Source organism: Mytilus galloprovincialis, chromosome 10 (assembly GCF_965363235.1).
Source record: "Mytilus galloprovincialis chromosome 10, xbMytGall1.hap1.1, whole genome shotgun sequence".
Classification (NCBI taxonomy): domain Eukaryota; kingdom Metazoa; phylum Mollusca; class Bivalvia; order Mytilida; family Mytilidae; genus Mytilus; species Mytilus galloprovincialis.
Window position 1 is genome coordinate 66,685,062 of NC_134847.1, and position 17,288 is coordinate 66,702,349.

Below are 17,288 nucleotides of genomic sequence, written 5' to 3' on the forward strand. Positions count from 1 at the left end.
GCGTACTTTTTGGAGTGTAGAATGGCGTCCATTTTCTTGATCTAGTGCACATTAATTAATGCTGTTTTTCTGGTGTGGGATTTCTCGTATTGAATACCTAATTGCAGCCTTGGGTTTACTTGCATATTTTGGTCGGGTGGTTGTCTATATTACATTTCCAGTTTCCATTCTTGATCCTAGGTTTTCATAAATGCATGAACTACGTTAATAAGTTGGATTAGTTCATGTATGCATGGACTTATGTTGTTGATAAAGCAATGACGCTTATTTATATAACTATGCCTGGATATTTCTAGTTTATTAAATTGGGTGGTGCTATATTAAAAGTAATAACCTAATCAGACCAAATGCAAGTTGACATTGAACTATGCATTTGGTTTTTATCTTTTAAATTGTTTCAAGTTTTCAATTCGGTGTTATTTGAAGCTAACAATACGCAAAAGTTAGCCATATAGTGACCTGTTAATAACCTCATCTTTATTATCTGTCTTGCATAGATAGTTGTCTCATTGGTAATGATTTATGACAGAATGGTTAATTGTGCTTTAAATGCACAATTGTTGTTGTGCTCTTCAATTAATATATTTTTGACTTTTGAAACTTATTGTATCGGTAGTACAATATATGAGCTGACATTGTACGTGCTGTGGAAGTCTACACCAGAAACCCGTATCGTGAGCATAAAAATCAAAACAAATATTTTTTTCCGTTGATAAAGGCCAATGCTGATTTTTATACAACATGTTTTTCCGGAATAATTAAAATATGTTGAAAATATTTCCTTATTTTTTTTGTATTTGACCGTGTTGTGCGTCATCTTATTGCAAGGTCACATTGAATATTTAACTTCAGTACAATACTTGTATGAGTACGAACAACATTGATGTATAGTTTGTTTCAAGGGATAGGTAAGAAAGTTCAAGCCTATGTTGATGTATTGCCTTGTATGGGTTGAAAGCTCTAGGTAATTTGATTGTTTCTTCTCTAAACTGAAACCAACTTAACCCAATTGGTTGACAATCATTTTTTTTTATTTCTACAGATAAACGCAAGCGCAATTTTGTAGAAACTATGAAAATCTTCTTTACATAAATTTGATCTTTATATTTACAACAGTTCCTTCGGAAAAATCTATTTTTAACACGAAGTTTCTTGATTTTAGAAAAAAAGACATTTCGGTGTTGACATAAATATCAATAATGTGATCATTCTTATAAATTTCCTGTTTACAAAACTTTGATTTTTTCGGAAAGACGAAGGATTTTCGTATCCCAAGCATAGATTACCTTAGCAGTATTTGGCACAACTTTTTGGAATTTTGGATCTTGAGCGCTCCTCAACTTTGTACTTGTTTGGCTTTATAACTATTTTGATATGAGTGTCACTGATGAAACGCGCATCTGGCGTACTAAATAATAATCCTGGTACTATTTGCGGTATATTTTTACAAATTAAAAATGTTGACTTTGCATTAAAGTTGGTACAAATAATCTTCATACGTAATCAAACCTAATGCCATTTTAAACTAGAGGCTCAAAAGAGCCTGTGTCGCTCACCTTGGTCTATGTGAATATTAAACAAAGGAAGCAGATGGATTCATGACAAAATTGTGTTTTGGTGATGGTGATGTGTTTGTACATCTTACTTTACTAAACAGTCTTGCTGCTTACAATTATCTCTATCTATAATGAACTTGGCCCAGTAGTTTCAGGGGAAAATGTTAGTAAAAATTTAAAAATTTTATGAAAATTGTTAATAATTGACTAAAAAGGACAATAACTCCTTAGGGCGTCAATTGACTATTTCGGTCATGTTGACTTATTTGTAAATCTTACTTTGCTAAACATTATTGCTGTTTACAGTTAAATCTATTTATAATAATATTCAAGATAATAACCAAAAACAGCAAAATTTCCTTAAAATACCTATTCAGGGGCAGCAACCCAACAACGGGTTGTCTGATTCATCTGAAAATTTCAGGGCAGATAGATCTTGACCTGATAAACAATTTTATCCCATGTCAGATTGCTCTAAATGCTTTGGTTTTTGAGTTATAAGCCAAAAACTGCATTTTACCCCTATGTTCTTTTTTTAGCTGTGGCGGCCATCTTGATTTGATGGCCGGGTCACCGGACACATTTTGTAAATTATATACCCCTAAGATGATTGTGGCCAAGTTTGGATTAATTTGGCTCAGTAGTTTCAGAGGAAAAGATTTCTGTCAAAGATAACTAAGATTTACGAAAAATGGTTAAAAATGGACTAAAAAGGGCAATAACTCCTAAAGGGGTCAACTGACCATTTCGGTCAAGTTGACTTATTTGTAAATCTTACTTTGCTGAACATTATTGCTGTTTACAGTTTATCTCTATCTATAATAATATTCAAGATAATAACCAAAAACAGCAAAATTTCCTTAAAATTATCAATTCAGGGGCAGCAACCTAACAACGGGTTGTTCGATTCATCTGAAAATTTCAGGGCAGATAGATCCTGACCTGATAAACAATTTTATCCCTGTCAGATTTGCTCTAAATGCTTTGGTTTTTGAGTTATAAGCCAAAAACCCCATTTTACCCCTATGTTCTATTTTTAGCCATGGTGACCATCTTGGTTGGTTGGCCGGGTCACCCACTCAGTTTTAAACTAGATACCCCAAAGATGATTGTGGCCAAGTTTGGTTTAATTTGGCCCAGTAGTTTCAGAGGAGAAGATTTTTGTAAAAGTTAACAGACGACGCCGGACGACGACGGACGACGGACGACGGACGCAAAGTGATGAGAAAAGCTCACTTGGCCCTGTGGGCCAGGTGAGCTAAAAATGGTTAAAAATTGACTATAAAGGGCAATAACTCCTAAAGGGGTCAATTGACCATTTCGGTCATGTTGACTTATTTGTAAATCTTACTTTGCTAAACATTATTGCTGTTTACAGTTTATCTCTATCTATAATAATATCCTAGATAATTACCAAAATCAGAAAAATTTCCCTAAAATTACCAATTCAGGGGCAGCAACCCAACAACGAGTTGTCCGATTCATCTGAGCCGATAGATCTTGACCTGATAAACAATTTTACTCGTTGTCAGATTTGCTCTAAATGCTTTGGTTTTTGAGTTATAAGCCAAAAACAGCATTTTACCGGACGACGGATTCAAAGTGATGACAAAAGCTCACTTGGCCCTTTGGGCCAGGTAAGCTTAAAAGAGAGGTCCGCTTACTCTTTTTCAAGTTAAATCAGTTGAAATCACAAAAACAGTCGAAAATGCATCTTTTTCTTCTATGTCACAGTTTGTTTCAATTAAAAACAAACCGGACATAGCTATATACTATAGTTAATTGCTACCTCAGTTTGCTATTAATAAGTATTGCAATGTTCATTGTTATTAAATGTAATATCAGTATTTAGTTCAAATATAATCTTAAATCAATCATAATTCTATCTTATTTTTGAGAAATAGTTTGAGTCATTCAAATGTTACGTCATTTTTTGGGTGCTGTGCTAGAATTTCAAATGTGACGTCATTTTGTGTGCCTTTGCACCACTTCGAATGTGACGTCAGGTTTTTTTCACTTTTTGCGTTGAGGCCTTGACTAAGTCGGGTGTTTATTGTGTTGGTTTATGTAATGTATCCGGGTTTTGTTTTCTGTAATTAGTTAAAACTTCAGTTTTATCATGTATAACTTTTATATTCATTTGTTAAAATTTACTGTTTGCAAAATAGCATAAATTGTTCTAAATAAAAAAGATGTTCTTATCCCAAGCAGAAAACCCTAGCCGTATTTGGCACAACTTTTTTGAACTTTTGATCCCCAGTGCTGTACAACTTTGTACTTGTTTTTTGACTTTTGAACTTTTATATCTGGGCGTCACTGGTAAGTCTTGTGCTTCTGGCGTATTGAATTTTAAATCTGGTGCCTTATGTTAGCTATTATTCATGTGTTTCTTTGTCTAATATGTTCTCCTATTTATTTGTATTGTAGTCCTGTAATGTTATGTTGTCATTTTAATGTTATATTTAACATTGCCATTAAAGAGGGAGGTTTGGCATGCCACAAAACCAGGTTCAACCCGCCATTTTTTTCTTTAAAAAATGTTCTGTACCAAGTCAGGAATAAAGCCACTGTTATATTTTAGTTCGTTTCTGTGTGTGTTACATTTTAACGTTGTGTTTCCGTTGTGTCGTTTGCTTTCTCTTATATTTGAGTTTGAATTCACATTACTATAAGACGTGTCACGGTACTTTTCTATCTCAAATTCATGTATTTGGATTTGATGTTATATTTGTTATTAGGTCTTTCCACTTTTCTGTGGAAAGACCTATTGTTTTTCTTCTGATTATTTTTTTTTTTTTCTTCCGCCTAATTTTGTTCTTGCGATAAACATTTGTTTCGCAATATGTCGCTTAGATATTTTGTATATGATATCGAACAGTTTATGCGCTTTTGAAATTTACCCTGCGTAAACGAATACTTTTCTTTGTAGGAGTTATCTCCCCAAACACTGTTTTCCTTGTTAGCGCATCTCCTTCGCAACCATTAAAGATTATGACAAATTTATTTTACAAAATTGCTCGTTATATTCTTGGCATGATTTGTCCTGTTTTGACCGAAGCGATATGACCGCTCCATATGAGAGTTATTTCCCCTTATGCATCTGATATAAGTGATATGAATTTCTATCTTATAAATCATAAGTGATAGAGACCTAGGATCTTTTGATTTGAGGTCCTTGGTCCCAAAAAATAAAAATTAGGTCAAGGTCAAAGGTCAAGGTCATATTCTAATATTTGAATTTGGCTTATTTTCACTTATATCCAAAGACTGTATAAGATATCAACAAATTATTTTTACTAAATTGTTAGTTGCGACATGTCGTAAGATGTAAATTTTGATTGCAAGCGTACGTTGAATGTAAAAGGGAGTTTTCTCCCCTCTTGTATTTAAAAATACGCGTTTGGTGATATAACTCATTAACTAAATATAATTAAGACCTATGGTCTTTTGATTTGAGGTCCTTGGTTTATGACCTTGAAATTGATCTCAAGGTCATAGCTTAATTTGGCGTTCTAGATTTTGACCTTTGCTTTTATTCTATATGTATACATGATAAAGATAAACAACTTTTAGAAAAAGGTATCAAACCATTTAACCTTGAAAAAAACAACCGGAAGTGACCTTTTGTAAACCGGAAGTAGCTATTTTTTTGTACTTTATTAATATAAAAGTATATAGAACCAGATATTTTTGGAATTAGTGTCAAGTAAATATTCAAATATAATCGGAAGTAACATTTTTCAAACCGGAAGTAACAAATTATCTCCCTTATTTAAAAAAAATGTATGGAAACAATATATTTTTGGAATCAGCTTACTAGGAGCTATCATTTGACGATTGAAATGACATTTTAAACTTAGTTTCACAACTTTTCATATCAAAATACATTGTTTTGATGGAAAGACCTTCAATTGTTCTCTGAACAATTGGTTTTTAATTCTCATAGGATTTTTTCTAATGCTTAGTCCGTTTCTGTGTGTGTTACATTTTAATGTTGTGTCGTTGTACTCCATTTATATTTAATGCGTTTCCCTCAGTGTTAGTTTGTTATCCCGATTTTGTTTTTTGTCCATCGATTTACGAGTTTTAAACAGCGGTTTACTATTGCTGCCTTTATTTGACATTGCGAAAAAAAGTCTACGTTAGCAAACGTCTTGTCCTCCCCTGTAACAGTACCGTATGCCCTTTTAAGAATGTTGTTATCCAATATTAACGATTTTTATAATTTTCCAAAGATTGCATTAGATTCTGAAAAGGTAAATTGGAATGTTAACATTACTTATGACTGTTAATGCATGAGGGCTTGTAAAATGCAGTAAAATATGGAGCGATTTCATTTTGATTACTTATCATTTACGTTATTTAATGGAAGAGTGCCATTATATAACATAGATGCAGTATGCTTTCGTCTTCTACCCGTTGATTGTTACTCGATTGTCTTGCAGCATTATTGATAATATTGGACAACCACAGAAATTATATCCCTTATTGTTTTACATTTAACCATGTAGACAGTGCATACAAATTTACATGGTTGATAAACATAATTAGGGAGATTAAAGGTGAAGACGCAATTTCTACTTTACTGATCTTTTTATTAATAGAATGGACCATATATTCACAGTATATATCAGATTTTCAAACATGTGTAAATGCCATGTTCAGGTCTATATTCTGATTCAATCAAAATTGAAAATTGCAGGGAATAGTATATACATATCTTTAATCAGTAAAAAAATTGACCGTACAAAGTCATTTTTGATAAATATTCGAACACAAATATTCACTTACATGTACACAGAAAATCTTCGACTAAATAAATCTAAGCACTATGTCAAAACGACCAAATTTCTGTTACGTGAATTTATGCATACTAAATTGTATGTAATGATGTTTTCTATTTCAAAATCTAACCATCATATAAATACTTCATTACTAATAACCTGTACGGTCTATGATTTATAATATTTATAAAGTTGCATGAAATTGCTGCTGTGTACTTCCCGCGGCAGCTGAAGAAACGTTGAACAAATATACAAAAGTGTAAGAAAAGGCGCTGAGAGTTGCAGATTTTGTATGAAACGCTTTGAAATTACATAAAAAAAAGCATACGATTTTACGGTACAATCAGGATTCCAGCCTTTAGTATGTTTTTCAATGCATTGTTTTTACGTTGTCACGGATAGCAAGTGCAGTCATATATGTTGCATTTTATACTGACATAACATATAACTTTTGGAACGCTACGGCAAATATACAAAAACCGGGATTAGCTAAAATGTTTATGAATAGTAACTATACCATCGTATACATATTCTTCTCATTCATGTGAGTGAATAAAAGATAATTATATGCTCTTATTTTCATTTAATTTGTCAGGCATCCATCTCATTTCTTTCATTCTCTCTTTGCTTCTAAATCCTTTATTTTCACCTTCTTTTCTTAAATTTAAGAAATATTTTTTCGGACAAAAGCACCATAAATTTCTTTGCCAAGCCATTTTCTCTTGATTCTTTTACCATCTTTATTTCTTCCAATGCAAAACTATTATTAATCCAGCAGTTTGATGCATATATGTTTTTTTAATCGAAGTGACATTTTAAGTAAGTATTTCAAAACACAACTAGTTTTGCTTGTTAAAGTTAAATTCTAGTCAGAAATATTATTCATAAATATATGTATCTGTCAGAACAAGTAAAAAAATTCGATAAAGGACGCATTCCCCTTTTAGATCAGAGGTTATGGTATTGTTTGTTTTGTTTCTTTTTGTTTAATTTTTGCTGACCTCAAAGAAAAAGTGAATCCCTTTCAGATTTCTTTTCGTAATGTTTTGAAACCATATAAACATTTGGATTGTACACGTATGGTCTGGGCCGTATGCATCCTCTTTCAAATTATGCATACAGTCGAATTTACGCGTACGGTCTGACAAATTTTAAGAAGTTAGTCAATTCTGTTAGATTAATATGTATACTACAGATCAATATTACTGAAATTCGAAATTGAATTATGACTTTTGAATATCGGTATACTACCGGTGCCTTTATTTACTCCAAGAATACCAGTTGTTGATAGGATCTTCTCGATTATTATGAGATTTGATGATATTATCAGTCAAAATGCAATTTTGTATAAACTGTTATGATATGGGTTATATAGAACTTTGCAAAATTGAATCTACCCATTGGAATATTGTTATAATATTAGTTTGTAGCCCAATAATGGATTTTGATTAACATTTGTCTAAAATTAACACATATGGTCCAAATACATATATGGTCCAACTCGTAATATACCGTCTGAGTATACTCATATCATACTACGGTCATACCTTACCCGTATGGACGGCCGTCACGAGTATACGCATACGGTTCGTACGGTAAAAATACTCATATGCTCTGCAACAGTAATACATTCGATTTACACAAAGAACCAGTCATCGTCTATATACTACTTATTTGACGAGTATCTTTAAAATAAATAGTAGAGCGATTTGCAATAACTAGCCGTGTTTTTATTTTTAAATCAATTGAGCAATTTATAAATTGCGAGATTTGTCATTTGTTACGATAAAGCAAAGAAACAAATATAGGGGAGGAAAAAAGAACATTTAATTGTTAATTTGAATACCTTGGACGATATATATACATACATGTGAACTGTTGCCAAAAAAAGTCTTACGTCACAAACATAATGACGAATCAATTTCTACCCAATATGTTAACACGACGTTCTGATTGTTCCTGACCTAGTATTGATCTTTATTTTCAAAAAAGGAAACCTTGCAACTGACAAATCAAATAATGACTTCTCCTCTTCAAGGTAGGTTTGCCGATTATAATTACTTTGTGCAATATATTTGTCAAATTAAATACTCTGCAGATAATCAAATATGCAAATACCGTTACATTTAAATAATGAGTAAACCTTGCATCGATAATGAAAATAAAACCGAAAGTAAAATAGCGACAGCCATATCTTATAAAATTAAATACACATGTTAACATTTTTTGTTGGAATGGTATTAGTTGTAGCGAACCTTTCCAAAGAAAGGACAGTACTTTCGTGAGATACCGTTCACATTCATTGCAACAAAAATAAACTAAACTTTGTGTGTGGATGTGAATATATAAAGACCCATTTAAGTACAATTTGATTTTAATAATTTATCCCCCTTTTTAAAATCTTCTCTTAATTGTCGGTTTCATGATACGATCATATATGTTTTAAAAGATTTTAAAAGGTTTTCATAGTTTTTTCCCACATACATTTAATGAGTGATAATAGTCAACAAACAAGATACATATAACTGGTAAGATAGTTTATATTGGATAGATAATCCAAATGTAGATCAGTTTGACAAATTTAGATTTTGGACAGTTTCCAAGTATTACATTGTACATATATAAAGTATAGATATGCATGCCAGATACTATTGATTAGTTTCAAAGGTCTAAATGGTTTTCATTTGTATATGTTAGCGGTAATAAGTGAAATTATGCATCAAGCTTAAATCCTAGGCAATAAGCTAACGCCTTGGTAGTAAGTCTGTTGCCTAAATGATGTTAGGCATTAGTCTTAAATCCTGAAAAATGTGTGCAGGCATTAATCTTAATGCCTAAAATATAAATGCGAGTAAATAAAAGACATTTATTCATTTAAGAAATATATGGTTGTTACATGATAACAATATGAGAACTGGGGCCTGTTTATCGAAATTGTCATTAGATCGGTCCAATAAAAGAGGGACGAAAGATACCAGAGGGACAGTCAAACTCATAAATCGAAAATAAACTGACAATGTCATGGCTAAAAATGAAAAGGACAAACAATAGTACACATGACACAACATAGAAAACTAAAGAATAAAAAACACGAACCCCACCAAAAACAAGGGGTAATCTCAGGTGCTCCGGAAGGGTAAGCAGATCCTGCTTCACATGTGGCACCCGTCGTGTTGCTTATGTAATAACAAATTCGGTAAATAGGCTCGTTCGGTAGGTCACATTCATGAAAGGGAAGGGGTTTGTAGTTACGACGTAAAGAACATATCCGATATCATTTGTGAAACGGTTATTCCATAACGGTCAACCAACTCGTAAAATATTCTTAGGACAGAAATTATGATCAATTATGACAAAGTTAGGGCAGACTTACAACATGTCTCAGCATGTACATCGAAGATATCTTAGGATTATCTTAGCCAGGATGTCCTAACCGCTATTCTTAGTATAAACATAAAAGAAAATAGCAAATGAAAAAAAAAAAAATGAAATATTGTATCAAATTTAACCAACAACTTTAAATTTAAAACTGATTAATTATTAGAAAATAATTATTAGCTTAAACTTAAAGGGTAATAACTTGATAATTTTGATATTAAAATTGTACATTTGAACTCTGAAACAAAACATAAGTAAAAAAACATAACTTCGTTTTATATTAGAATTGAACAAACTACCTGTTAAAAGTTAAAATTAAATATATAATCAGTAAAATCATTATATGATTTGAGGGAGTTGAATTCGAAGTTTCATACTAAAAAATTCAAAAGGAAATGTCGTACAACTTTCATATAAATACTGAGTACTTTAACTATTTTCTTTTATCACTGCAATTTACATATGTTTAAATATGAGTAAAAGAAAAAAAAAATCTAGTTTTACCGATGAAAAACTTCTGGGTCCATTTCCCTCCTTAATATAAAAAAGAAGATGTGGTATGATTGCCAATGAGACAACTGTCCACAGGAGACCAGAAATAGAATTACTAATAAAATATGTTTTTGTTTTATATTTAAACGCATCAAGTAATAATTTAAAAATTAGAAAACAAGATTAAATCATTTTGTTATCACAAGTTGTGGAACTGTTAACGAAGAAAATTTATTTATCCAATTAAAAAAATGGAAAATGGTAACGATTAGCAAAAATCATATCTAAATTTTGTCTACTTTTGACCAGTTTAAACCAGCTCAACTAGTGAAGTGTACAAATTCTGTAATAGTTATTATAATAATTCTATGAAATCTGCCCCACCCCCCTTTTTTCTTTAATTGGATACAATCACTTTTTTTTCAAAATCTTTTTAATATTTTGTAATACCACAGAAACATGAAATATGAGTTAATTCTGTTTTTTAACTGCTAAAATTACTAAATAAAGTTACTAAATTTGAAGATCTGTCAAATAAATGTATATTTAAACATGTCATATTAGAAATAGAAAAATTAAGAAACGACTTTATATTAAGAATAAATCACCAAATATGCATAAATTCCAGAGTTTACTTATTGCCTGAAATTATGTTCGGCAATAGGATGAATAATCATCATCAGATGTCAAGAAATAAGCTTTTAAAATGCCTGAAAATTTCAGGCAATACCTTAATGCCTAGGCGTTAGCTTATTGCCTATGATTTAAGCTTAATGCCTAATTTCACTTATTGCCGCTAACACATTTATATAAAAAGTACAAGTCTCATACATACAAACTAGTTCCATTCGTTCCATTCTTTATAGTTCAAAACCACAAAAATATACAAATAAATAGTAAACATGCAGTTCTTTCAATAAATTGGCTTCAATGGAAATATGAAAGGCTGAAAAAGAAGGAATTTATTGTTCATAACGTATCAAGTAGATAGTCAAGAAGTCCGTTACACACGTCGAGACGTGACAAAATATTAAAGCAAAAAAGACAAAATACAGTCTAACACAAATTTCAAGATGATGGCAGTATACAAATGACCCCTGTTGTGTTGCTCATTAAAACATATCATGTAATAAATCAAATCAGAAGACGGAATTGTGGCTACTGTCATTGGAGCATGGATGTAACCAACTGTGTCTCAGTCGTACTTTATCTAGAGAAGTCTTTAAAGTTTTTATTTTGTCTCTTCTTCAGTTACCTCTTTTTCACACCATTTTTTCAGTTTTGATTAAGAAGCAAACATAGGTAATAGTTGCTAGATCAAATTTACTTTCATTATGGAAATCATGTATAATTAGCTGAAATAAAGATCAGTCAAACTGCTTATAAATGTATTTATGTACATTTCAGGAATTTGTAATGGCAAGTTTTTAACCTATATTGCAAGATTAATTGGCCCCCATTGGAAAGAATTCTTTACAATATTAGAATTGAACACAGATCTTTTTGGCCACTGGCAGGCGGATCATCCCAAAGACTCCTGTGAAATAATAGGATTAACAGAATGGATGAAGATAAAATTGCCAGAAGGTCTATTAAGCTATAGAAATATTGAAGAAATAAAAGATTGGCTTCTGCTTGTTCTGGAATCGGATTGTGAAAGAAAAGACATTTCTGACGTCATACGGAAGGATAGTAAACTAGGTAATTTTGAATAAAACCAACCGGTAACGTTACTTATACCGTAGTTTTACTCTTTCACATAGTTCTAACGCCAAGTGTTATGTTTAAATTCATTCCGCTAGCATCATTTATCTATTGTCTACCTTCCGTGTCGTTTCCGTATTGTCCCGTTTAGCAGTGAACTGGTAATAAAGTGCTTCTACCTTGACGTCATCCCGAAACTCAATAGTTGTTTTGTTTTTTCGTCAAGTTTATACACATAATGAGCGGATTTGCTAATCATAAGTGGATAATACTGAGATACAGATCTAGTTTCTATCCGTGTCAGTCTGTCAGACTCATCAAATCGTTACGATGCACAAAAACAAATAATATAAAGACAAAAGAAACAAAAATTCGATCAAATAATACTCAAAATTACTGGGAACTACTTAACTAATAAATTTATCATGCCCTCCGATACTAAAGAACCAATCAGTACATACCAAACGAATGAAGCATTGTCCCTTTTGTTGTAAAATAATTGTACTTACCATAGTATGAAATTTCTTAAATTAACACTTAATGTCTATTCCTTTCTTTTTTAAAACAGATATGGACAACATAATTGATATGGTAGCCATGAAAGTCACAGAAAAACGCTGGATTCTATTTGGTGCACTTGACATTAAATGGAAGAGCATTGAGGATCACCTTCCGACCTGTACACCAATAAAAATGAGGACAACGACATGTCTTAATTCATGGTTCACTAAACAACATTTTAATTATTGGAAATATCAAAGGCTTTTAATGGCATTTCGCGAATTTAATCGTGTGTCTGCAATAGAAAGTATTATAGAAAAATTCAAGATAAAAGGTAAATCTTACAACCAGCTTCCGTAAACAAAAATATACTGTCGGTATAATAAAATTACACTTATTTGCAATAATGTTTATTAAGTTGTCATTAAAAGACGTATAAAGAGGGGCGAAACTAGAAGACTAAAAAGAAATCATTGTAGTTATATAATTGATAAAATACTAGTATACAATTAAATGGTTGACATATTTTCAATCTTAGAGTAAAAACAAATTACAAGAGTTGGACTAGATAATGAGAAAGAACTCATTCTCGTGACAGAAAAGTCAAATAATTTTCATTAAACGGTACAAATTCAAAACACCAAAATCAAATACATACTTTTCAGAATTAATTCATTTAAATATGCTGAAACAAGGTAAAGTAAAAGTAAAACTCATATTACAAACTTTAAGGAGTAGGATCACGAAAGGTTGATAATCGCCCTACAATTACAATAAATTTAACAAACGAAATTGCAGTAAATTCTATACATGTAATAAAATATTATCATTCAGATTGAACAGACAGTTGTTTATCACTGGTTCCGTTGAATGATCGCATTGATTTTGTCAGTTTTCATGGACTGTCCCTATTATGAATTTCCTTGGAGTGCGGCAATTTTGTGTTACTTTTATACTTGACGCCATATTTATAGTTTCGAGATATTGTCAACAATATTATTTAATCATTAATGACAGAGAAATAATGAAATAATTCAAATGTTCGCTTTAAGCAGTCAGTTTGGTTCAATTTTGTCAAAATAATCTAAAAAAATAAATCACTCATGAATTATTCATTTGCAAGTAAATACTTCATGTGACCTACATTTTAACCGCATTGCTAGAGGTGGGATACGCAAGAGTTAGGCAGGCTCAGTTATTAAAGGAAAATAATATCAATATTGAAAGTCAGACAAGAGTAAACCAATGGATTGATTCGATCCACAAAATCGTATTCTTATCAATTTAAACAAAAACATAAACATATTTGGTTATTATATGATACGAAATAAAAAAGAAATAGAAAAATCAAATGGCACGGGTTCACTCTCTGATTATATCTATATTTATATTTATGTGTACATTGGATTGTCTGACTGTCGAAGCTCTTCGGAGGTCACTTAGAAGGTCAACTAGATGGCGTTTTGACTTAGATATAAACAAAATGCTCATACATATTATCGAGCTATTGCAATGAAAATTGTTAATTTTAGACTTTAAATTTTGGATTTATGTTTCAGAATGTTATAAATCAAATATTAGAATTTAAGTCAAATCGGTAACCATGGATTTGACGACAGCTAATACCCCTTAAAGTTCAATTAAAGATCAAGATACATAAAAGCATTTTTGTCATTAACCAAATGGTTTAAGCACAAATTGATGATTCAAAGTAAAAACAAAGTCATCATTGAGAAAAATTAAGTAGCATTACACGTCCAATATATATTGTAGAGCGCAAGGATGTCAGACAGCATTTTAAGACAGAAGAAGAAGGTTAGTATGGAAATACTAAGGATAAAAAATACATAGTTGATATAAATGAACTAAAATTATAACTTTCATATAATACCAACTGCAAAATTTAATTTAATTTGTGCATTAAGCTAGTAAAAAGTTATAATAACTGATGATAAAATTTGGAATAATATGAATTATGAAGGAAACAATTTAATCAAGACAATTACGACTAAATACAAAGAATTTAGTTTTCCAATAATACCACATATATTTGTCTGAACTACGTAAATTGAATGATCCCTATTTAATGATGTAACAATTGAATCGTAAGCATCTATTGATAGAAAAGAGGGAATGTTTAGTTTCATGTTGTATGTTTCTTTTCAGTCAAAGTCCTAAATTGCTCGGATTCACTGGCAATTGGAAATAATGCCGATTCACATATTTCCAGAAAGGCAGTATTTGTTAGCAGTTCAGGTAATGTGTTAACACGAACTTAAGGTCACATGATACATCAATAAGGGTAGGCGGCGGTTTTATTATTACGACAATTAGAGCACCTGAGATCACCCCTAGTTTATGGTGGGGTTCGTGTTGCTTATTCTTTAGTTTTCTATGTTGTGTGATGTGTACTATTGTTTGTCTGTTTGTCTTTTTCATTTTTTGGCCATGCCGTTGTCTGTTTATTTTCGATTTATGAGTTTGACTGTCCCTCTGGTATATTTCGTCCCTCTTTTGGAACATTCGTCATTTGTAAAACATATATTTCATAATGGTCAACCAACAGGTGATGGCGTCCGTAAAGATTTCATACGGAATGTTTCAACTTCACCACGTGCAACTCATGGAACAATAGCATCCTGGTAAGCAGCAACACTCTCTTTAAAGAAATTTTGATAGAAAATACAAGCTACGAAACATTGTAGTAATTTGGATATATAAAATGAATAAGTCAAAATTTAATTTTTTGAAACTGTTAATTTAAATGACACCTTTTCAACGTTGATTATGTCAATTACCCGGACCCTACTCGTATGCTCGGCCCGTATGAGTATATATAAAGGTTCATTACCATACGCGTATCGTAGAAAAACGCATATAGTCTTATACACTTATTATCAGTCTCCCGGTTTTTAGTGGAGTTCGTGTTGTTTCTTAATTATTATTTATAACTGTTGATGTAAATGTCCTTTGGTTTTGTGAGTCTTTGTTTACTCCTTGGTTTTGATTGTTATGGTCAAACTGAGGGACTTTTGTTTAAATTCACATGAATTGGAAAAGAACATGTATTAAAATCGGGGAGTATTGAAAAATGCCTGTCGTCATGAAACATGAAACTGAAATATCACAAAACTTTTGTCATGAGGGTAATTTTTGATTATTCCGATTGAACAAGTTAAAATTTATTTTAAGTCAAAATTTTAAGGAAAATGGAACGAGAGATCTTCTCTGTATAGTATGTACTTAACATATGTTAACTGTTACATTTACTGCAATCACAAAATACCTTTGCTTAATATTGTGTACTGATACTTGTAAAAGAGGGGCGAAAAATACCAGATTCAAACTCATCAATCGAAAATAAAACGACAACGCAATGGCTACAGAAATAAAAAGACAAACAAACAAACAAACAATACTTCACAAAACACAACATAGAAAACTAAGCAACACGAAACCCACAAAAACTTGTAGTGTTGCTCATGCTAGTACAAACCCGGTATTTAGTCTTATTTGATAGTTTACATTTTTGAATAGGGAATTGGGAATCGAGATTGTAGTGACGACATAAGGAACAATATCCGTTGTCATCTGTGAAACTGATATTCAATAACGGTCAACCAACTCGTTATGGCGTCTGTAAAATTTACGAAGTGATAAATTCAACTTCATTATTTGAAATTGTAACAAGTGTCAGTCTTCAACGAATTCATGTTTCGTTAAAGAGTACCAAGATATAAGACGAATGCAGTTTTACGTATTATTGGGAATGACTTGATAAACGAATACTTTAAGATTATTTTACTCTAAGATGGTTCGATGCTGCAAAAAATTAACTAAACATTTACTTATTCTCATGTATAAAACATATTATTTTTTATTTGTACAGGACAATTTTAAAGCAATTCATTAATTGTATTATCATCTTAATTGCTAAATTAGAATTATTTTATTTTGTCATGCAGACTTATTGAAACCCTTTACATTAGGGTCAACGTGATATTTTAAAGACGGAATATTCATAAAGGTGTACAACTGTTGGTCCCTCTTGAAATAGATATTTAAACACTTTAATATTTTCTAAAGATAAACTCATTATTATTGTTTCAGAACCATTGCAGAACATTTCGTAACAGTAAATGTGTCATTAAATCAAGAAAGACAGCATTTACCATGTAAAGCATCGCAAAGTAAGTGTTATATATATATATGTTTATGTCTCGAATTAGATGAAGGAAGACAGGTTGCTTAAGAAGTAATCCTTTTTGTATTATGGTTGCTAGTCTCATAAAGCCATGTGTAGACCTAAAATATTTCATGTTTTGTTATTAACGTATGACAATTGCTCAAACGGTATTTTGCCATCATCAACTGCGTAAAATGTCATTACCACCTTTCATGCAATCTTGACCTTTTTTAGAATATGAAAAAAATTAAATTGAGAAATGTCACCTTGTACAGTTATATAAGGTAATTTTAAAATCCGATCTTTGATATAGAGAAGCGTAAGATACCAAAGGGACATTCAAACCCAAAGGTCGAAAATGGACTAACAATACCATGGCTTAAAAAGAAAAAGACCAACAGAAATCACGATATATAAAACTAAAGACTATGCAACATGAAACCACAAAAAAATAAGGTGATCTCTGCTGCGTCAGGGAGTGTTCCATAAGTTAGAACCCACATAATAATTAGTCTAATACTGTAAGTTGGATTATAGTCACGCTATCATCTGAGAAAATGATATTCTTTTACGACCAACTCGTGTAATTTTTACGAACAGATAATTTCAATTTTATGACTTTGAACTCTTGTTCATATTTAAGATAATTTAAAAAAAAAACAATGTCGATTATAAAATAAATGATAT

The 17,288-nt window shown here is 31.3% G+C and overlaps 1 protein-coding gene across 1 annotated transcript; it reads left to right on the top strand.

Annotated features, from left to right (window-relative positions):
* The first annotated feature begins 8,253 nt into the window (after nucleotides 1–8,253).
* On the top strand, nucleotides 8,254–16,607 carry LOC143048169 (uncharacterized). The gene is made up of 6 exons (XM_076221690.1): nucleotides 8,254–8,378; nucleotides 11,618–11,911; nucleotides 12,483–12,749; nucleotides 14,189–14,230; nucleotides 14,582–14,671; nucleotides 16,526–16,607. Exons 1-6 carry the CDS (start codon nucleotides 8,360–8,362, stop codon nucleotides 16,546–16,548), a joined length of 735 nt encoding a protein of 244 aa, XP_076077805.1. The 5' UTR covers nucleotides 8,254–8,359; the 3' UTR covers nucleotides 16,549–16,607.
* Nucleotides 16,608–17,288: the final 681 nt, after the last annotated feature.

Coding starts and splice junctions, on each gene's coding strand:
- LOC143048169 (XM_076221690.1), top strand. Junction 11,912..12,482: donor ACGGAAGGATAGTAAACTAG/GTAATTTTGAAT, acceptor TTTTTAAAACAG/ATATGGACAACATAATTGAT. Junction 12,750..14,188: donor AGAAAAATTCAAGATAAAAG/GTAAATCTTACA, acceptor TATATATTGTAG/AGCGCAAGGATGTCAGACAG.